The sequence below is a fragment of the Poromitra crassiceps genome (genome assembly GCF_964638095.1).
Source record: "Poromitra crassiceps genome assembly, chromosome: 7".
Classification (NCBI taxonomy): domain Eukaryota; kingdom Metazoa; phylum Chordata; class Actinopteri; order Beryciformes; family Melamphaidae; genus Poromitra; species Poromitra crassiceps.
In genome coordinates this window covers 5029668-5053322 of record NC_139628.1, presented here as the reverse complement: position 1 = coordinate 5053322, position 23655 = coordinate 5029668, and the positions used below count along the sequence as shown (strand labels likewise).

The 23655-nt window shown below is 42.8% G+C and overlaps 1 protein-coding gene across 1 annotated transcript in view; it reads left to right on the top strand.

Annotated features, from left to right (window-relative positions):
- Positions 1-22642, top strand: part of LOC310780019 (stonustoxin subunit beta-like) — a 61236-nt gene extending 38594 nt beyond the window's left edge. Inside the window, exon 4 of the mRNA XM_083640554.1 lies at positions 22409-22642. Coding sequence (XP_083496680.1) covers positions 22409-22515 — 107 coding nt within the window. The 3' untranslated portion in view covers positions 22516-22642. The remainder of the gene's footprint in view (positions 1-22408) is intronic.
- Positions 22643-23655: the final 1013 nt, after the last annotated feature.

Here is a 23655-nt window from a genome sequence, read left to right as displayed (position 1 = left end):
GTTCTTGTCATGGGTAATTTGCACCCCAAGGTACTTAATTGATTCTGCCTCCCATTTAATTTGTATTTTAGCCTGATTGCTGTACTGGGTGAAAAATTTAATGCCAAAACCTGAGTCTTTGTAATGTTCGGTTTATAACCTGACATCCTACCATATTCCTCTAGAATTGACATAAGCTTGGGAAATGTTGAGTTTGGATTTTGTAGAAAAACAATAATGTCGTCTGCACTTATCGAACTGTCTGAACTTATCGAACTGAGCTTCGGGCAGCTGAGAGAAAATGGAGAAAATCACATCTCCCTGATGATCTCTCTTCCTACCACCTTATCCACTCCAACTTCACCGCTGCTGTCTCCAAAGCAAAAACCTCCTTCTTCATCTCTGAAATCCAGTCCTCTGCATCCAACCCCAGTAAACTGTTCTCCACCTTCTCCACGCTCAGCTCTTCTTGCTGTCACAGAGGCCCTTCACACTGCTAAGGCCTCATCCCTCTCCTCTGTTCTTGTCCTCCTTGACCTGTCTGCTGCCTTCGATACAGTCAACCACCAAATCCTTCTTTCCACTCTGTCTGACCTCGGCATTTCAGGTTCTGCACTCTCCTGGTTTGCTTCCTACCTCTCGAACCGCTCATACCAGGTCTCATGGAGAGGGTCCCTCTCCAGATCCTGTCCTCTTACCACCGGTGTCCCCCAGGGCTCAGTCCTGGGCCCCTTACTTTTCCTTCTCTATATCAGATCTCTTGCCTATGTGATCTCTTCTCATGGCTTTGCTTATCACTGCTATGCTGATGACACCCAGCTTTTCCTTTCCTTCCCCCCCTCCGACACTCAAATCGAGGCTCGCATCTCTGCATGCCTCAAAGACATTGGCGACTGGATGTCTGCCCACCACCTCAAGCTCAACCTTGGTAAGACAGAGCTACTCTTCATCCCAGGAAAAGACTGCCCTCTTGCAGATCTCTCCATCTCCATTGACAACACCACTGTACTTCCCTCCCAAACAGCTAAGAACCTTGGGGTGATCCTTGACAACCAGCTGTCTTGCTCAGCCAACATAGCTGCTACAGCACGCTCCTGTAGGTTCTCGCTCTACAATAGGGATGTTCATTTTGAAAATTTTCCAAAATCGATAATCAGTGAAAATTAACGATCAATTATCGATTATCGATCATATTAATACTTAGAAAATTTTCAATATATATATATATATATTTTTTTTTCTACAAAATGAATGCCTATGGCGGAAAATACGAAAGACAACGTGTTCTCCTCAATGAACTCTTTATTTCAATGTGTCTCCTCTCCAACACTGCTGTCCCCGGCGCATGCCGGTGTGAATTTCCCATGTTTAAAACAGTTTTGTTGGCACAAAGGCCCGTGCCCAGCCAGAAAACTAGAGACTATATGAAGCTCCACCTCACGTTAGTCGGCTGTGCAATGGAGTGGGGCGAGGAGGAACGAATTCCACCCAAACCTAGTCCAATTTGTTTTTGTTTTTTGTTTTTTTTAATAATTAAAAAATCGATCCAAATGCCACAGGATCGATTCCAATCCTTAACGATCAATTATCGATTTTCGATAATTGATGAACATCCCTACTCTACAACATCCGCAAAATCCGTCCCTTTCTCACAAGAGAAGCGACTCAACTCCTGGTCCAGTCTCTTGTCTCCCCCCGCCTGGACTACTGCAACGTGCTCCTGGCCGGCCTACCTGCCACCGACATCCGACCTCATTCATTCAGCTCATTCAGAACGCTGCAGCCCGTCTGGTATTCAACCAACCCAAATTCTCTCACGTCACTCCCCTCTTCCAGGAGCTCCACTGGCTTCCCATCTCGGCCCGCATCAAATTCAAGACACTGGTACTGGCCTACAGGGCAGTACACCAGTCAGCTCCCCTGTACCTGCAATCTATGGTCAGGTTCCAAACCTCTCAGCGCTCCCTTCGCTCCTCCACCAGTGCACGTCGCCTCGCCCCTCCTTCACTACGGGGGCTCAAAAGTCGCTCATCCCGATCTCGACTCTTCTCGTCCCTGGCACCTCAATGGTGGAACGAGCTTCCACCTTCAGTCAGGACGGCTGAATCACTGCCGATCTTTCGGAAAAGACTAAAGACACACCTTTTCAGGCTCCATCTGGGCCCTTCTTGATCTAACTTCTCTCTCTTTCTTTATAAAAAAAAATAAAAAAAAATAACCTAAACTTGTACCACTAACCTAAACTTGTACCACTGTTCCTTCAGAAGTTGTAGTTGTCATAGACTGTGCTCCATAGTTGATTGCTCTATTGCTGACAAAAAATGTGTTATTGTAAGTCGCTTTGGATAAAAGCGTCTGCCAAATGACGTAATGTAATGTAACGTAATGTAATGTCTGCAAAAAGACCTATTTTATGTTCCTCTTTTGCTACAGTGATGCCCCTCACCTCTCTACTTTCTCTAATAACTTGAGCCAGCGGCTCTATGAAAATCACGAAGAGGGCGGGGCTAGCGCAACAACCCTGGCGAGTCCCTCTGAACAGCTTGAATCTATCCGTCAGGTGGCCGTTGATCTTTATTCTAGCGGTCGGGTTGTCATATAAGGCTTCTATGCATCTTATGAATTGATCGTTGAATCCCAACCTTTCCAGAACTCTAAACAAAAAAGACCAACTGACCCGATCAAATGCCTTTTCTGCATCGAGACTCACCAGGGCTGCATTTAGATGTTGCTTGTCCACCTGTTCAATGATATGAAGAGTACGTCTGATGTTATCTTGCGTTTGTCTGCCTTTTATAAACCCTGTCTGATCTTCATGTATCAATTCTGGTAAAATAGCTTCCATTCTCTTAGTCACTATAGATGTAAACAGTTTATAATCAACATTCAATATAGATATAGGGCGATAGGACTCACAATACTCTTTATTCTTCCCATCCTTTGGTAGGACCGAGATCACGGCCTCTTTCCATGATGGTGGAGCCTCAGCTTTTTCCAGTGTCCAGTTAAAGGAGTTCAGCAGGACCGGAGCGAGTTCCTCTTTAAAGCTTTTATACCACTCATTTGGAAAACCATCACTCCCCGGGCTTTTGTTGGCTTTCAGCCTTCCTATTGCAGAATCCAGTTCTTCTCTTGTTATGGGATCGGTCAAAGTTTCATTTTGTATCTCGCCTATGGACGGGAGGTCTAATTTTAGCAGAAATTGTCTAATGCTATCTTCATTTTCCAACTCAGGTTGCGAGTATAAGTTTTCATAGTATTCTTTGAAGATTTTCTGAATCTCTTCTGGCTCATAGGTAAGTTTATTTCCCGAGGGATCTCTAATTTTATGTATTGAATTCCTAATTTGTTGATTTTTGAGGCGTTTCGCTAAGATTTTTGTTGCCTTCGGCCCTGCTTCATAGAATGTCTGTTTTGTGAATCTCAATTTCTTCTCTATTTCATCTTTCTATTTGCTTCCGTACTCCTTTTAACTGCTCAACCAATGCATCATCTCCCTCTATTGGACGTCGACTCTCTAATTCTCTCAAATTTTTCTGTAGCTCCTCGTATCTTGATTTCCTGAGCTTGTTCAAATATGCCGTTTTTGATATTAATTTCCCTCTCATTACTGCTTTGACCGTATCCCACACCAGGATTGGATTCACTTGACCATTGTCATTGACCTTTATACAATTAATGATTTCTTCTTGGATCTGCGTCACCACGTTTTCATTGTTTAGGATGCTAACGTTCAATCTCCAAAGTCCATTTCTTTGCTTATCATTCAAATGTATAGTCAGATCAATTATATTGTGATCGGATATATCCGCTGTTCCTATTGAGCAGTCCATCACCCTATATCTATCTCCAGTATTCATCAAAAAGAAATCTAGTCTAGAATGCACCCGATGTGATGCTGATGTTACAAGTCCCAAGGCATTGGGCTCTGTATTCAGATAATATGTTGTGTAGGGTGACCTGTATTTAACAGGGAAAACGGGGGGAAACACGAGACAGGCAGATGAGGTGATGTTGTCCTCTGAGTCTGCTCAGTCAAGTCTTTATTTTCACAATAATCTCAATTATTTTCTTTTTCTTCTTCATATACAAATAAACAATATTCCAGTCACCAACATTGGTTTCCATTTTCCCATTTCTTTTCACAGTTATATTTCAAATATAGTTCAGAAGGGTTTACTTTATCAGTAAATTACATTTGCACACAATCAGTGTTGCAACCAGCAGTCACTGTGTGAATTACAGTAAACACCATTGGCTTTAGACATAAAATGCATTAAACTAAAACGTAAAAATAAATATCTGATTACTCGGAGTGACTTGCCATATTCGAGAAAACCTTATTTATAAATCATCTTAACCTTATAAACTGTTCAACATTCATACAACTATATGTTCACATAGCACATGCACCAGTAGGCTATTAGCTTAACAGGCTAACTCTTAGCACATCATCAATGGCTTCATTAGCATTCACCCATTCCCAAAACGACTTGACACTTGGTACAACGGACAATAGTTTACACCTTCACTTAGCTCCTTCCCCCCACCCCACAATGACAATTACAATCCCCAAAACCCAATAGGACAAAATTCAGTTCACTAAAGCAACGAAAATAATGTTAAATAAATGCGGTCGGCCATCTTGTCCCATCCGCCGCCATTATAAAGCTGTTAGCTATGTTAGCCGGTAACTGTCTGCCTTTCCGAAGCCCTGCCACTCCGAAGAGTTTAGGCTTCACCTTTTTTTCATAGGCCCCACCATTACGAAAATTCCTGCCTCCATTATTCGAAATCTCGGCCCTTCCTCGTTTTTCTAAAGGAGCTGCCATTCCGAAGTTTGGATATTGTGTAATATGGCACAAATTTACTGATGCTTTCTGAAGGCTATTTAGCCTACTTGATTAGACTTCTGTTTTTGTTAGGATATTATTTTTTTCGTTATTGTTTAATTGTTAACTTTTCAGTTAATCAGGCAAGCTTATCCTATTGGAATTTATAATTATTTCGTATGACATTTTACACAGCTGCAGGGCACAGCAAAGTAGAGGAGTATAAAGGTGTAAATGTGGGAGACATTTTATTAAGTGTTTTCCTTTCACCACTAAGTAAATAAATAAGTTATGTTTATACAGCAGCTTTCACAGACAGTCACAAAGCGCTTCAGTCATAAAATAACATAGAGATAAACAACTGCATTGTGTTAGGATGTAGCCTAATCTATAAGCTATAAAAACCTCCACGTCTGTGATGTGTGAGTGGTTCACATAACCTTTTTAGAGGAGCCTTCAGAATTCGTTTTATCAGAGTAAATATGTTTGTCACTATTATGATAATTAAAATTATAAATATCTATATTTAAAAATACAAAAGTAGGCTACATGATTTGTATGTAAAAAAAAGATTCTCATTCTATATCAGGGAGTAAGATTTACCTACTCAGGTGTGACCGTTGTTAAAATGTAAATATAAAGTGTTGCGCAACGGCTGTGCACTTGTGTGAGTGCCGGGTCTCCTCCTCCTCCGGTACTGTACATTATCTTTGTGGGCAGTATTGCGCTTCTTTGCTTCTTGCTTAAAATCAGACCACTTCTTTTTTATTTCTTTGAGGGTCCTTGACTCTGAACTAACAGAGTTTACTGTGTCAGTAACTTTCTGCCTCTGCCCGTTTCATTTTATTTGTAACGCCAGAGTTTAGGCTTCCAAATAAAACGTGTTTTCTTTCTTCGGGTTGGTCCATTAAAATCTCGAGTTCACAATCAGTGAAATTACGCTTTCTACACCTAAATATACACAGAGTTCTATACATCTGGCCCCAGGGCTGTACTCGAGTGTGTAGCGCTGTCCTTGGTGCTGAACAGAAAATCAGCGCACTGGAAATCAGTAGAAAACAGAAGAATGGGCAGTTCCACTTCACAAAGTTTGTAACGAGTTCATTCACTATAATGAAATACATTTGTTGGACTGGATAATAGCTTTTGTTTTTTGTGTTTTATTGATTAATCTTATGGGTCTGCAAACCCCAACCGAATTAATTAATTAAATAAGGAGCCGTGTCCCTTTGCTCTCGCAAGCCAGACCACAGTGAATAGTTAGGTAATTATTTTGAAATCAAAAAATGATTTAAAATTAAGATTTTGTTTGCTAAAAATTATGCATTAATATGTTATAAGAAATGATTATGCTACATCTATCTTTTTTCAATAGGCTACATTTTGACTGGGCCGGTAAATATTCTATAAGGCCGGAATTCTGGAATGTCGCTGGCTCAATTGGCCGGCCAGAAAATAGTGGAATCCTTGCAGCCTGTGGGACACCCTATTTCCAGCCTATTTCCAGATAAATATCACGACTAACCATTATGACACATATTAAAATATGTGAATTGACACATTGTAATATATATATTTTCTTTTATTTGTAAACGTTTGCATGTGTAAGGCTGACGTTTTGGACCCAGATGCAGAGAGGACAGACACAAAGTAGGTTTCAAGTCTTTTACTGACTTTCAAAAAGGTTTGCAAAACAATGCAAGGACCGAGAGGTCAAAACTGAGAAGCCTGGCCTAAACAGGTCGGAAAGCCGACAATAACTAAAAAGTCTTTTAATTCCAAACAAGGAAGCGGTCCAGGGAATCCTCCGTGGGTGAGTAACACAAAGTATTTTACAGGAGGGAAGGCAGGCCAGGAGATCCTCTTGAAGATAACGTCCAGTGAGACAGCTAGAGGCTCGGGGAGACAGCGGGTTCGGACGGCAGCAGCACAGCTCAGTTCAACCATAGGAGTGTTAAGATCAGCACAGTTCTCTGAAAGGACAAGTGGTTATATAGACTGACTGTCAAACAGGTGCAGGGCATTACTCTGAAATTGATAGAAAATTACAGCTTCTCTTCTATTGGCTGTGACGCTGCCTCCATTACTGTAGCGCGAAAGTTGGTTAACTTGCGGGAAAGCTTTTCAGCACCATGGACAGCAACGGGGCGGCCGGACAGGTTTCTCCATGCAGCCAGGAGGGACAACAGAATAGGCTATGTTCCCGCGGGCGTGTCAGCATGTGTGTGCGCTGCTCTCTAAGCAGGGTGTGTGCGTTGTGCGCACCCGACTATAGAGACACAAAGCCTATTACTATCTTGCACATTGTGAGAGAGAGAGAGAGAGAGAGAGAGAGAGAGAGAGAGAGAGAGAGAGAGAGAGAGAGAGAGAGAGAGAGAGAGAGAGAGAGAGAGAATTGCGCACAAAAGTCCAAACGAAAATATTTATTGACAAAAACGATGTTAATCAATTCCATAATTCAAAGTAGATTTTGGGAAAGATGTAACTTTCACGGTTTGGTTCACAGTTCAGGTTTGGTTAATATTTAGACACCAGATAGATTATATAGACACAAGAAATCACAGAGAGTGCAAGCTACAGGCCGCGGCTCCGCCCGAGCCTACTTTATCTGACACACGGCTGGTTCGTGAACTGGAAGTCAAATCAAGTTCGGAGTGGCGGACCTTATGGAAATCGGAGTGGTGGGATTTCTGAGTGGCAATATTTCTGAGTGCCGATATTTCGGAGTGGCAGAACGTCGGAGTGGCAGCACGTCGGAGTGGCAGCATGTAACCATGTTAGCCAGCTATGTTAGCCTTTAGCTACCAAACGTAACTTGTAAACTAATTGTTACTTCTTTTTAACCCACGCATTTTACATGTTATATGACACCTTAGATTCGTTATGTAGCAGTGTTTTGATACTAACCTGTATTTAACAGGGAAAACGGGGGGAAACACGAGACAGGGAGATGAGGTGATGTTGTCCTCTGAGTCTGCTCAGTCAAGTCTGAGGTGACGTCAGGTTCCGTTTCCTACATCACGCTGTGGACGCGACAGCGCCTCCCTGTGGTGTAAACTATTAACCCAAGTGTTCAAAGCAACTACATAGGTGTAAAATTAAATTAATTTAGCCTATACCATAAAACAAAATGTGACTGCTTTTATGGGTGTCACACTGAGTAATGAGTGTAATCCTTAACTCCTACATTTATGTTCCTCCAAACGTCAAACAAGCCAGACTCCTTAATTAGAATATTAAGATCTTTAGACCTCTGCGACCTATGTTTACTTGTACTTGTGGTATCTTGGGAGTAGTTTAAGATTGTATTCCAATCTCCGGCACATACTAAAATCCCCTTAGCTTTGGAAAGTAATACGTCGAAGAGGAGCTTGAAGAACTTTCTATCACTCTCAGGCGGGGTGTACACATTGATTAAAGTGAGCAGAGCATTATCTATCTTCCCTATAATAATCATATATCTGCCTTCCTTATCTCTTTTCTCCTTTATCAGTTCGAAATTAACGGAATTATGTATCAGAATAGCCACTCCTCTTTTCCTACTATTTTTACAAGAGCAAAAAAAAGAATTTACATAACCAAACTTTTTCAACTTCTCATGTTCTTGTTTCGACATATGAGTCTCTTGCAAGAAAATCACTTGTGACTTATCTTTTTTCATTTTAGATAAGACTCTGCTTCTCTTAACTGGGTTACTTGAGCCATTCACATTCAAAGATGCAATTTTCAAGATATTAGACCCCGACATTCATTTTCCACGTAGTAGATGAGTTAGCAGCCCCCCGCAACACACATTGAACACATAGAACACATTTACCTAACAAACTATCAACCAAAATTAAACATAAACGGACTTCCAAACGAGGAGGAAACACTCTTTCCTCCTCTACTCTGACCCCGTTGGTAGGTCGATGGAAAAGCCTCTCCCTATGAGAGGGTCCTAAACTAAGTGTGGCAAAAGTGGCTGTAAACCTTAACTCTGCCATCGTATATGTCCAACGTAACCTTCTCCGCCCACTGAAACCGTTCTCCCAGGCAAAATAAATGATAATACTACTCCGCCAATCGGTAGTGTTGTGATTACATTTTTTCTTTTTCTCCCCCCCCCCCCCCCCCCCACATTAGCCTATCATTTTTTCATTTTTTTTTTTTGACTTACCATACATTGGTCAAATCCTCTTCACCTATTCTTGTGGCAATGTTATCGAAGCTAACTCGTAATCATTATAGTCATGCGAGTGTGCTGATTAATCCTCTTCACATTTTGGGGGCGCGCTGATATTCCCTGAGCTTCTCTCTGCTGGCGTCTGTTGTACTCCCGCCGAGTCCCGTAGCTGCACCTCCATCCCGATGTCTCCCTCAGTTGGCACCAGCTCCTCTACCGGCACTCCGCGTCTCTTCAGCTCCCTATACGCCTCCTGCGCATTAGCGTACGTCTGGATCCCCGTATCCCAGTGAATCCGCATATTTGTGAATGGGGTCTGGAAGCGAACCCCTTTGATCTTTAACGCTTTCTTTATCCCGTTGTACTCCTTGCGCTTCTTGACAATCTCGACCGCGTAGTCAGGGTCAAAATATATAGGTCTGTTGTTCCACTGAATCTTCCCCTTCCTCCACGCTTCCCTCAGCACCATCTCTTTAGTTGTAAACTCCTGGAAGTTGATAATAATGGGTCTTGGTGAAGCGCCGTGCAGAGGCTTGTTTGCCAGTGAACGATGGGCCCGCTGTATCTTGAAATCCAGATCCTGTGACAGTGGCAGCTCGCCTTTGAGGAATTTATCGCTAAACTGCGGCACTGAGTTACCCTCTTCTCCCTCTGCCACTCCGAAGATGCGGATGTTGTTCCTCCTTGATCTGGATTCTAAATCTGTTAGCTTGTTCTGCAAGGCACGTTGTTTGTCCATACTGACACAGAGCGCTTCGGTTAGCTCCGTCGCACAGCACTCCCCTCGCTCCTGCCGTGACTCAGTCTCCCCCACGCGGTCCTTCAAGCTCTGCATTTCCGCACCAATAGCATCGAGTTTTCCGTTGATTTCTAGTCCCATACTATTAATCTCCCGTCTCAGCCCATCGCTATCCCCCTTGAGGTCTGCTTTTAGTTATTTTATCGCTGAGAGTATTTGTTCGGAGTCCATGTTTGGTCCGGGGCTAGCCTCCTCGCTGCTCCGAGGTGTCCCAGGTAAGCTAGCGCTATCGTTAGCTTCAGAGTTAGCCACCACACAACGCTTTCCTCTTCCAGAGCGTGCAGCTCACCTCTTTTGCCTCTTCGGGCTCCTTTCTCTCTCCTTCTACTCATTTAACTTCCCAGACTAGAAGGAAGCGAGTTTCTGATTAATTTAGTATAAGAATTGCGATATGCCCGGGAGCACGGTTTCACTCTGCGACTGCCTACTCCGCTGACATACCGGAAGTCAGCAAATCCCTTTCTGACACAACACCGGCCAGTAGGCTATACAGTAACCATTGATAGTATAATACAGTAACCTCTCTCCCTGCACCATTGCACCATGCAACAATAGCTTAACACGAGTGGACAATTCTGGTATAGGCTATTGAAATAAAATCTCACACATCCCTACCCTATTAACACATTGACTGCCAGCCGTTTTTTTTTTTGCTGTAGGTAGCTTCTGCCAAGCCGTTTTTTGAGGATTCTGGCTCATTTTACAAGAGCCGAGGATTATTTTCTGCTTGGAGTTTGTGAACACAAAGTTCACAAAAGTACTAATAGAATGTGTGCTTTCTCTGTCTAAAAGAGTTAGTTTGTAGAGTTAGTAGTTATGTAGATATTAGCCGTTGAGTGAAAGCTGAGATAAAGCATAAAGCATAATTTTGTGAAATTCAATCAAACAGGCAGAACAGTCACTTTAACCATTTATTTTTGGCATCAGTGAGAGATCAGACATCCAAACAATATAGTTCCGAACGCCCTCTCCTTCAAACTCCTCCCCCCGTGGGCGTGTCTGGTGACTTTCAGCCTGCGTTTGTCACAAGCGAGTGCTCTGCTGCTGCTGCTGCGAGTTTGAGCAGCCTCCCTCCCTGGCAGCGAGTGTGGATAGGGCTCACTCGTCTCTTGGGTTTGAGAGCCCCGATGAAGCCCCGTGCGACTCTAGGCTTTATGCTGCCCACCCAGTCCATTTCTGGAACCCCCCACCGCCGTGCGCCCGTGCGCAGCAGCGCGAAAGCGTCCCCGCCTACAGTATGAGAATGAGGCTCGTTCGTTTCTGGGTTTTTGGAATGCGTGCGATTCTGGCCTTTCTGCGGGCGTTTCAAAGTGTGTTTCACCCATAATCTATTATGCAAATTTGCAATCCCCCACGCCAGCACTGCTCTCCGCTCTCGGTGTGCTGCTGCTGGCGCGGCCGCTCTCGGGCGAGTCTGGTGACTGATGACTGTAAAATCGCCAAGCCATTTCCTTGAGAATGGCTTCCTCCCGCGGCTGCTTTTGGTTGACTTTCTCTCTGTCGGGAGAGCACCGTCGCCACCTAGCTGGTCGGTAAAATAGATTATACACATTCAATACTTCCAATATCTCCATAGGAGACGCGGGGGGCATTGATCCACGTAGCACCGTCAAAAAAAAAAAAAATTTTTTTTGACGACTCAACTCGTCATTGGCAGTGAACGGTTGGATTGTGTTTGACGAGCCAACTCGTCATTGGCAGTGAACGTGTTAAAGAAACAAATATTTTGAAATGTGTATGTTATAGCCTATATGAGCGAAACGACTAATTAAAAGGCTTCTTCACAAAGAAGCAATGCTCAATTATATTTCCTTCAAAGCAGCCAGTGCAGCTCTCCATGCACTGCGCATTCCACAACAAAACCAGTTTTTCTAGCTCAGATTTTTCATTTTTTTTCATTTTCTCCACTAGGTAGTCCCATGGATTCTGGTTTACAACACACTTTCTCTAACTTGGCCCAGTTGTCGTTGTGGCATCGTTATTGGCCACCGGTACAGATGCGTTCCATAACACACAGAATACTCTCTTATTGTGACGTTGCCGAGTCGAATGTATTCTGACACTGTAAACAAGCATTATACTGTACAGCAATATACAAGTTCATATTGTCAGCTTGTAGCGTGCGATTCAGGGCCTCTAACAGAGATCAAAGCCGCTGGATGAATTACGCACAGGAGGAGACGGCTTCAATGCGCAGATGAAATGTCAAAGTTGCCAATTGATTTGATGCTGCCGCCAAGCACCTCTCATCCAACAGGTGTCTCTGCACTCCTCCACTGCTCCGCTGACATACTAGCAGGTGTTTGTTTTTCTTTCTTGGAAATTTAAGAGAAGTTCAGTCATCAAGCCTTATTTCCCTACATTGAGTAACGAGCATTAATTAGACAAAACTGACATGCTTACCTCATGCATTGAAAGTGACAATATGTGGGTATTAACAACGATGTGTTTTGATAGCCAGTGTTTATTATAAATGAATTTGGGGTGCCTTGCCCCCGCACTGGCCCTTTCTCTCCCTCTCTCTCACCCAGCTGCACTTGTAGGCTACTGGACGAACTAGTCTTTTCTTTTCTTTTTTCATGAGAAACGATACCTAAAAAGTTTGGCCAGGAGGGGTCTTGTTGGGTATAGTTGCTGAATTCCAAAAAGCAAAAATAAATAAATACATACAATAAAATAAATATATATTTGATCCATTCAAATGTGTATGACCCTTCTCTGGACACAAAATAATAACAGTGTACTGAGACTCAATTTTTAAAAGCATCACCCTCCCCTATTTTCTTCCAGTGACAGATTCCATAAAGGCCCCTAAGGGGCGAACGGTCCCTTAGGGGTATAAGTAGCAGTGTCTCGTCCATATATGGTGCTGCTAATGATAACAGAGACAGCACAGTACATTGAAAGCCGTTTAGCCTTTATGGGCATCCCAAGTTGTTGAAGCCCTCTTAGGAGCAAAATGTGAATGTGTCCTAGGCTCCCAAATATGAAAGCAAATATTTTGTACCTGTAACTAACTCTGAGATTGTGTTGAGTTGTTGGTTGTTGGTTAGTATTTAATTTCATTATAACCAGCTCTGAGATGGTGTTTAGGAGTGGTTGGTATTTAATGACCTGTCCTTGGTCATAAAGCCTTCCTCTAGGCTAGAGTCAAAGGTGCAGACTACCTCTAGAACAAACACTTATCTGGACTCTTCTTTTCTCTTGACAAATACAACATCTGGAGTCTTGGCAGACACAGGTGTAAAAAGTACCCAAGGCCGGATTAAAGTAGCCATGGGCCCTGCATGGCATGGGGCTACGACTTTTTCAAAGAGGCCTCCCTTACGACTTTTTCAACCCCCCCTCCCCCCAATACAATACTGCCATAGTGCATTTTCCCTAGGTTTGTGGAAGACAGGTGCATGACTGTGCATGTATTAGAGAAACTGTATTACTTTACATGTGTCAGTTCTACCTTTATACCAGGGGTTCCAAACCTTTTTTTGTGCCAAGGACCGGTAGATACATGGAAAAAAAAGTTGCGGGCCGGTTGTCAATTTTAATGTTTTAGTTACATATATATTTACTCACCAGTTGGCGACAAAGGGAAGATAACAGCCTTTTGTGTTGTACTGTATGTAGCCTCTGTGTTTTTGTTTCAAACTACAAACATAAATAAACATCAACTTGAAACTATGTTTCAACTACCACACACAGCCTATAATGTTATTTATTATTTTATTTCTTTTCTATTATTATTATTATTTTTTTCACTGGGCTCGCAGCCCGGTACCAAATGCGTTGCCCGGTACCGGTCCACGGCCCAGTGGTTGGGGACCACTGCTTTACAATATAGACAGGATATTGATGAATTGTTTTTCCTCTCTCCAGTATATTCGCCTATATATATATATATATATATATACAGTATATATATTTATTTTTTTCTTTTTTGCAAACATTCTATATCAAAAAATAATAACTCATCTTTACTTTATAGAATGTACAGCAGTGGTTTTCAAAATGTGGTCTGGGGGACCCCAAGGGGTCCTTGAGGAGCTTCCAGAGCATCCCCAGCAAATGAAAAATATTGTATTTTCACTATAATTCCATCCTTACTGTAAGTGACAGAATGTATGACTAATTTTGGTCATTGGTTTCATACAGTTTTCTGTAGGTAGTAAAACATCTGCTAAAATCTTATCAGATGGAGGACCTGCATGACATCTTATCAAATGGGTTCATGGTCTAATTTGTTTCAGTTTAGGGTTCCTTGACATGAAAAAGTGTGAGAACAGTATGAATGTGATAGTATTTCAAAAAGTAATAGTATGTGACAGAATTGCTGCAGTAAAGATTTTATAGTACAGTATTTTCAATAAGAAATTACTGCAAGAGATCAACAACAATCTACATTATAGCTGCTCATTAAGTTGTATCAAAATAAACTTTATAAACAGAAAAAGACAGATCAAAAACAGCTTAACGCACACTGCAACATGTGGGTACGTCTCCAACTTACAGTAGATGATAATCAGCTGTGATTGGTCTATTTGCACAACTTCAATCAGCTGTTTCTCAGTAGCAATGAAAAAATACAAGACATATGGCGCTCTATCGTCGCAAAGGCGGTCATTTTGCGTGAGGGCCCGTTTTGCACCAGAATAGCGCTGCGTGCAGCACTGTTTTTGGGCGTGTTGCCCCGCTGCGCTCTGCATCAACTCGGCACAAACGTTCAGATTGGGCGTGTTTAAACCCAAGTGTGATCATGTCCACCCCCGTTAAAAGCCACAGCGTCACGTCTGTGACAGCAGCTTCCTTCTCGCTGAGCAAGCAGAGGGAGGGAGTGAGAGAAAGAAAGAGGGCGAGAGAGAAAAGAGAGATGGGGAGAGCGAGAGATGGGAAGAGAGAGAGAGGGAGAGAATTGGAGGATGAACAAGTTCAGATTCAATATACATTATATAAACCATTATAAACTAATACAAAATGGTGATAACAAAAATTGGTGCTGATGGAACGATATTCCATTTGAAACACATCAAAGGGCTGCCCCACAGTTACGCAGTGAATATCTCCCAAAGTAGTTTTGTTCATATAGGCCAGGGGTGGGCAATTCTTTTTCATGGGGGGCCACATGAGAAACCCAGATTGTTGCCGGGGGGCGAATAAATATTGTCATGCCGTAACCCATGGGATGGACAACTTTGATGATAGAGAGGACCACAAAAAAATATCCTCGCTACCAGAGGGCCAGATTTTGCTGAGGGCTGGGGGCCGAACGGCGCCGGTGCGAAAAATTTGGGGAATTTGAAGCCAGGTTTAGAGGAATAACTCATTTTAAATTAACAGTAGTGTGATGTCATTATTCAGTCTTAACGACCAATATTTGATGCCAGTTGCCCTGGTCTGATATAGGCTATAACATACACATGTAAAAAAATATGTGTTTCTTTAACACATTGAATGCCAGCCATGTTTTCATTCCTGTAGGTAAGTTGTGCCAGGGGTGTTTTTGACGATTCTGGCTCATTTTAGCAACAGCCGAGGATTCTTTTCTGTTAAGAATTCATGAACACCAATCATCTAAAAATAACTAATAGAATGTGTGCTTTCTCTGTCTAAAAGAGTTAGTTTGCAGAGTTAGTAGTTATGTAGATATTAGCCGTTGAGTACAGCATGGTTTCAGCGTCTGGAAATTTATTCAGAGATAAATGGCTTTTTGTGAAACAGTCACTTTAACCATTCATTTTTGGCATCAGTAAGACCGTCAGACATTCTAAACAATAGTTTTGAACAGTAATTTCCTCCATAACAACAGGAAACACCCCTCTCATTCAAACTCCTCCCTCCGTGTGTCTTTTCCTCCTGGCTGTACAGCGGGCGTGTCAGAAGCGCTTTTGCTGCTGCCTGCCTGTGTGCCTGCCTGCCTGCTTGCGTGCGTGCGGACGCTCCTTGTGCGAGTCAAGATGGGCCGGGGAATGCGTGGGCGATGGGCAGATGTTGATTATGGCCTTTCTGAGGTGTTTCAAAGTGTGTTTCACCTATGATCTATTTTGCAAATCGCTCTCCGCTCTCTGTGTGCTGCTGCCGGTGCGCGGCCGCTCTCAGGCAAGACAAGTCTTGAACGGATTACTGTAAAATCGCCACGGCATTTCCTTGAACGGCTTGGTCCCGCGGCAGTTTTTTCTTTGATTTCGGTCGTCTGGGGGAGCACTGTCAACACTTAGTGGGTCGGTAAAATAGATTATACACATTATCTTGCTCCAATAGTGATCTCGAAGATGTAAAAGTTGTTGATTGATGTTCCACCGTCAAAAAAAAAAAAATGTTTATGTAAGACGAGTAAACTCGGCTCTGGCACTTAAGCGTTGGATTATGTAAGACGAATTATTTCGGCTATGGCACTTAAGGTGTTAATAGCGTAGGGATGTGTGAGAATTTAATTCTAGCCTATTTCAATAGCTATATTAAAGTGATTGCGCGCTGCTGACGATAGGATAATGCCATCTATCCCCACATTTCCGTGCTGAAATGCCTGCTTTGGCATGTAGCACGCCTATGCCCAGTACAATTGTAACAGGCATGCGCTTGTGCCCGCCCCCAATTTGCATTGCACCAGCGTTAAACGAGCGCAAACGCTAAATTACCACTTTTTGATAAGATAGGGCCCTCAGTGTTGTTGTCGGGTATTAAATTCCTGACACGGCCTAATTGTAACCGGGCAGCTCCCCTTCTGAGCTCCTGCCCCCTCTTCTCAAAACAAAACATGAAAACCCTAATATGGTTTATCTGTATGAAATGCAATGTTCTTCAAATGAGAAGTCAGTCCAGTATCGTTTCTTCAAAGTGAGGTTTATTCTCAAAAAGTAGCATGATACAGATGATAGATTCTGTGAGAGCCGAAGGATGCTCTCACAGAAGGCGACGCATGTGTGTAAAAGCCCCAACAGTGTCTTAGTGAAGCCCTGTTTTATACACTCTTGGTCAGTCAAAGCACATTTTCCTGGCAAGAATGTCACTTAGCTCTATGCCAAAGTCATCGTGACCTGGCTCTACTGCTTCAGGACAAAACCATTCAACAGATATTGCTCAATGTTGAGACACAGTCTCTGCGATGATCGGAGTCTCCGGAGATGATCCTCCAAACATAATTTTCGGCCTGTTATTTCCCAATCTTATGGAACATCAATTTGATGAATGACCATATTTTCCCAAAAACATTGACGACAAACTGTGGTTGAGCAATCTGGTTATACAACATCTCAACAGGCCTTATACAACATCTCATCATTGTTTTTTTCACAAACCAGACCATGAAACAGGGTGCAAACCAACTCTACACCCACATTGTCTATATAGCCTAGCTTTATAATACATTAAACCATTGTGTAATCATCATGTATGGGAGAAAATAATTTCTTTTATTTTCTTATTTCTCTTTAGACAGTCATCCCGTAACCCCCAAATAATAATCCTGGCTTGAAAATAATCTTGCGATCCCCTGGGGGGTCCAGACCTCCAGGTTGAGAACCACTGGTTTAAATGACTTTAAATCTTTATGCTGCCAAAGATGTGTCCGTTTATTCACACACACACACACACACACACACACACACACACACACACACACACACACACACACACACACACACACACACACACACACACACACACACACACACCAGAGCTGCCAAGTTTCACCAACAGTTTGGAGTGAGACTTGGGGGGAAGGGACCTTCACCAGCCACAAAGAATGTGGAGGTTTGAAGGTAGATTTAGCAAAGAATCTCATTTTAAATGAACAGAACACTGTTGTGATTCATTATTGATCTTAACCATCAATATTTGCTCATTTCCTTATGACTTCCTTATGATTATCATTGATTTCAAACACATCACCAGCCCTACTTTTGGTTTAGCCCCCCTGGACAAACATGCACCAGCGCCCCCGGAGGTCCATCTACACAATAACATGATTTATTTAAACAACCAACAAGAAGAATATGTGACTAAGATCTATTCAGATAGAATCATGATTCACAATCTAACAGCCATGACGTCAGGGTTTCAATGTTGGATGTCTTTTAATGAGGCTATAAGTTAATAGCCTGTTTGCCTCCTTTGAGGTTTCCACCTGTGACACACGCAGGTTTATTGTTTAAATCATGTCAAAATAAAACAGTAGGTTATCTATCATGTTGGTTATTATCTGTCAGCTGGTTCAATGCGCCAAAACTGAGTCTTCACTGCCAAATAATGATGAATAAACAAGAGGTTTTCTACACTGACTGACTTCCAGTTCTACAGCAACGTTCCTATTCTAATGACACTCATTCATTTCCTCTCAGTATGAAGCAGCTGCAAGCCGTCTCGTGCTCCCCTGCGCCGCGTGCACAGCTCCGTTCTGCTCTCGCGCGTCATATTTCCTTCTGTGAGGAACTCAAATATAACAGAGATCACATGACTGTTTCCTACTGATTACAGGCCCGGTTCTACGGGGGTGCAAAAGCACGCATTGCACCCTTATTTTAATTGTCTGCATGCTCAGTTGAAAAGAGTGTTTTTGTTTCTTTTCTTTTTTTATAAATGCGGCAGCTGCACACTTACTGTTTAAACTTGAATTATAATTGTTGTTTTTCTTTGTTCTTTGATAAGAATTTATGGATTTTTGGCACCTACATGTAAACTTTTAAGGTTGAGATAATTGTATTATCATTATATGGTCCAAATATTTCAGTAAATCACTTGAAACACTTGAAATATTCTTGCTTGGGTGGTATCATTCTACTTGAAATTATGGTAAAATGCATTATTTTTAGTAAAATAACATGTCAAATTCGGCCGGGCATCTGCACCCCTTCCTATCTAGGATGCATCCCTAGTCATCTTGTTCTGGAACCGGCCCTGCTAGTGAAGAAGAGCGAGAAGATCATGTGATGAAACAAGCAGGAGGGGTGACACGCGGCACGTCCCTGCATAAAGAGAGAGGGGGGGGAACGGGGAGGGGGGGGGGAGAGAGAGAAAGAGATTGAGAGGGGGGGGAGAGAGAGAGAGAGAGAGAGATTGATTTTGATTTTTAAGCACCTTTATTTTCCATAAATAAAATACATGTTTAGCATAACATACCTGAGATGGGATCATGTCTATGTTCCCCGGGTTCTATGTTCCCCGGGTTCTATATTCCCCGTTTTTCAGTAACCCTAAACCTAACCTCCCCCAGACCCTAACCCAAAACCTAACCTCTCCCACCCCCCACGCCTAAACCTAACCTCCCCCAGACCCTAACCCAAAACCTAACCTCTCCCAGGGAACATAAGGGTTCTATGTTCCCCGGTCCAACAAAAACGGGGAACATAGGACCCGGGGGACATAGGACTCGGGGAACATAGGGATGACCCCGACTAGATCATGAATCAATGAAACATATTGACACATAGACAGCATGTAAATGCTCACAGAAACACAGGGTTAAAACAGAGCTGCCCGTCAACAAACAAACACAAAGCATCAGTGAAGCACCAACGAGACAAAAAAACAGCAACATCATTCATGAGTGAATAAAACCTAAAGTCCACTGTGATTCCAGCTCGTACCAAAGCCTTAAACAATGGCAGCAACTCCCCACCTGAAACATTTTCTAATTGATTTTTCCGGCTTTTGTAAATTGACAATTTGGCCTGTCCCACTACAAAGTTCAACAGCTCCCACTTGATTGCATTTGCCCTTTTATAAACAGCACCAAAAATATAATCAGTTTCACTCCAACTCTCCCCACATTTGACAAACACATATTCTACAATTCCAAACGGTAGCCTAGGCTACTTCAAGTCTTTTACACTCCAAAAAACAGTGAAAAACAGACTCTGGTTCTTGACAAAAAGGACAGTTGTTAGACATGTTGGATTTAACTTGGAGACAAAACTATTGACTGCCACTGCTCCCTTCAATATCTGCCACTGCAGGTCACCTGGCCTCTTGTTGGCACCGTAACACGGCCGTTACGTTTCTGATTTTTTGCTGTTCATCTGTCATTAACGTGATGAATTAGGTGGTTAATTCTGAACAATGCTGTTCATGCTACAAACCAAATTAATCGTCTGAATCTTGCGCATCGAACCATGTCTTCCTTTTTCGGATCAGATCAACACAGCGGAAGTTATTAACCTTGTTGCAAGATGGATAACCTCACGAGATCAAAAGAGATTATCTAAACGTAATGTGAAGCTAAACCGGATGGTAAGGCCTGTGGCTATGTCTCCATTGGGTTTCTAGCCATAAATACAACAACCACAGTTAACTGTTTACACTCTAAAAGTGTTTGAGCTGGTGTTACTCAGGGTCAGTATAGATAGGGATAATAATATTCACCAGCATGTTTTACTTCTTGTATTTATTTTGTATCGGGTATTTTAGAATTTGTTTACCTCTGTTATTATATGATCTTTAAAAAAGTTGTATTCTTGTTGAAAGACCTACTATTTCAACAATTATGTATTGTGTAATGATCACAGGTGTCTGTCATCACCTGATTGGGGCACCACCACCCCATGTGAGGTTATATATATGCCCATGCACAGAGAGCTGGTTCTCTGTACTGCCTGATGAAGACCCGTGAGGGTCGAAACGTTGCTTTTTTGTAATTAAAAAACTCACCGTGGGAGCTTAAAAAACAGTGTGCGGATTTCCTTTTCTTTTTCTAGTCAGGGTCAGTAACACATAGAGTCATTCTGACACGTGGAACAGAAACTTCAAAGTCTTACCTTTCAGAAAAGGTCAGGCAGTTGTCTGTAACCCTAGCGGTTCAGCCACAGTAAGCATTTTAGTTTGGGTATGTCGTTTTCAACATTTTCTTCAGAAATAGGTGGCTTTAGAAGAGGTTTAATGGTGCTTTATAAAACACCCTCCACAGGTTTACAGTCATCCTGCACATTCAGTCTCTCTCTCTCTCCACACACACTGTCTGTTCTCCCACTCAGCATGGTTTTGTTTAGAGCTTACACAGTATGTATACATTACCTTCCCATTTAGCAGCATCAGAGAGAGAGAGAGAGAGAGAGAGAGAGAGAGAGAGAGAGAGAGAGAGAGAGAGATGTGCAATTCAGTGTGGCCTTCAGGAACGAGAGAGAGAGAAAGAGGAGAGAGAGAGAGAGAGAGAGAGAGAGAGAGAGATGTGCAATTCAGTGTGGCCTTCAGGAACGAGAGAGAGAAAGAGGAGAGAGAGAGAGAGAGAGAGAGAGAGAGAGATGTGCAATTCAGTGTGGCCTTCAGGAACGAGAGAGAAAGAGGAGAGAGAGAGAGAGAGAGAGAGAGAGAGAGAGAAAGAGGAGAGAGAGAGAGAGAGAGAGAGAGAAAGAGGAGAGAGAGAGAGAGAGAGAGAGAGAGCGAGAGAGAGAGGTGCAATTCAGTGTGGCCTGCAGGAACGAGAGAGAGAAAGAGGAGAGAGAGAGAGAGAGAGAGAGAGAGAGAGAGCCTATTTAGCCTGTAAATTTCATGTACATTCAATGTAAACTCTTATCTAACTCTGACTGTAAATTCATGTAAATCCACTGCCTATTTAACGTCTATTTAACTCAGTCTGTAAATCTCACGTAAATCCAACATAAATTCATATTAATCTTCCACAGAACACTTCACCACTCATGTACATAATGTATATATTTACTTGATTTGATTAGATTTGATTACACTTGCAACTTTGTGATTGTCTTTAGTTATCTTCCTACTTCTTATCTCTGTATATTGATGTGACCGCTACGCTGCATACAGACACTAAGACAAATTCATGTTGGCAGTGTGTATTCCTATGTATGTAACTTGCATACTGTGGCAATAAACGTGATTCTGATTCTGATTCTGAGAGAGAGAGATGTGCAATGCAGTGTGAGAGAGAGAGAGAGAGAGAGAGAGAGAGAGAGAGAGAGAGAGAGAGAGAGAGAGAGAAAGGCAATGCAGCGCGCGCCTCCAGGAACGTGAGAGAGAGAGAGAGAGAGAGAGAGGCAATGCAGCGCGCGCCTGCAGGAACGAGAGAGGGAGAGAGAAAGAGAGAGAGAGAGAGAGAAAGGCAATGCAGCGCGTGCCTGCAGGAACGAGAGAGAGGGAGGGAGAGAGAGAGAGAGAGAGAGAGAGAGAGAGAGAGAGAGAGAGAGAGAGAAAGGCAATGCAGCGCGCGCCTCCAGGAACGTGAGAGAGAGAGAGAGAAAGAGAGAGAGAGAGAGAGAGAGAGAGAGAGAGAGAAAGCCAATGCAGCGCGTGCCTGCAGGAACGAGAGAGAGAGGGAGGGAGAGAGAGAGAGAGAGAGAGAGAGAGAGAGAGAGAGAGAGGAGAGAGAGAGAGAGAGAGAGAGAGAGAGAAAGGCAATGCAGCGCGTGCCTGCAGGAACGAGAGAGAGGGGGGGGGACTTGGCAGCTCTAGAAACACACACACACACACACACACACACACACACACGCACACACACAGACACCTACACAAAGCTACATACACACATACCTACACGCACACAAACACACACGACACACACGCACGCACGCACGCACACACACACACACACACACACACACACACACACACACACACACACACACACACACAGCTGTGACAATAGTTGACAGGTCAAACTTGAGCTAAAATGGAGTCTTGTTGTCTCATCAGATGGATGTGAACTCACACTGGATCCAAACACAGCACACAGACACCTCCTCCTGTCTGAAGACAACAGAAAGGTGACAGCAGGGGGGAGAGTATCAGTCATATCCTGATCACCCAGAGAGATTTGACTCCCTGACTCAGCTGCTGTGTAGAGATGGTCTCACTGGTCGCTGTTATTGGGAGCTGGAGAGGAAAGGAGAGGTTGAGATAGCAGTGACTTACAGAGGAATCAGCAGGAAAGGACAGGGTGATGACTGTGTGCTTGGATGGAATGAAAAGTCCTGGAGTCTGTGGTGCACTGATGAGACAGGTTACTCTGTCTGGCACAATAACATACAAACAGACCTACATCTTCCCTCCTCCTCTGTGTCTAACAGAGTCGGAGTGTATTTGGACTGGCCTGCTGGCTCTTTGTCTTTCTACACAGTTTCCTCTGACACACTGACCCACCTCTACACCTTCAACAACACGTTCACTGAACCAGTGTACCCTGGGTTTGGGCTTGGTGCTGGGCTTAAAACTGGGTTTGGGTTTCTGAACAAGTTTAGGTACTCAGATAATGTACATAAGTTAGGGATTGGGTTTGGTGCCTCAGTGTCTCTGTGTCACATAGAGGAGTGAGAGAGAAACACACTGCTGACTAAACACAGCTGCTGAGATGATGCTGCACTCTGTACAGGATCACACACACACACACACACACACACACACACACACACACACACACACACACACACACACACACACACACACACACACTCACACACACACACACACACACCTTAATGTAACAATAACAATGTTTGTATTTTCATGTGTTTTTACTCATTTTACTGTAAACAACAAACATGATCCATCAGTCAGTGTTCGTGTTGTGAAACTGAACAGAGTTTTAACAACACAGGTGTAAGAACATGATCATTTTATTGTGAAAATGAATTAATGAGACAGAATCAAGGTCTTCTTGTTAGTCTTAAAGGAACACTCCGCCCATTTTCAACCAGCTTTGTATCATTAGAACATCAGTAGTATATCAGAAAACTGTAAACGGTTTTGAAGTCTGTCATTTAATTTGACAGTTATTGAGTGTTAAAGTGTGGACCAGTGACATCACTGGTCCACACTAACTCAAATTAATAACTCATTAACTCAAATCAACTCTCAATAACTGTCAAACTATTCATCATTCATCTAGTTTGACAGTTATTGAGAGTTGATTTGAGTTAATGAGTTATTAATTTGAGTTAGTG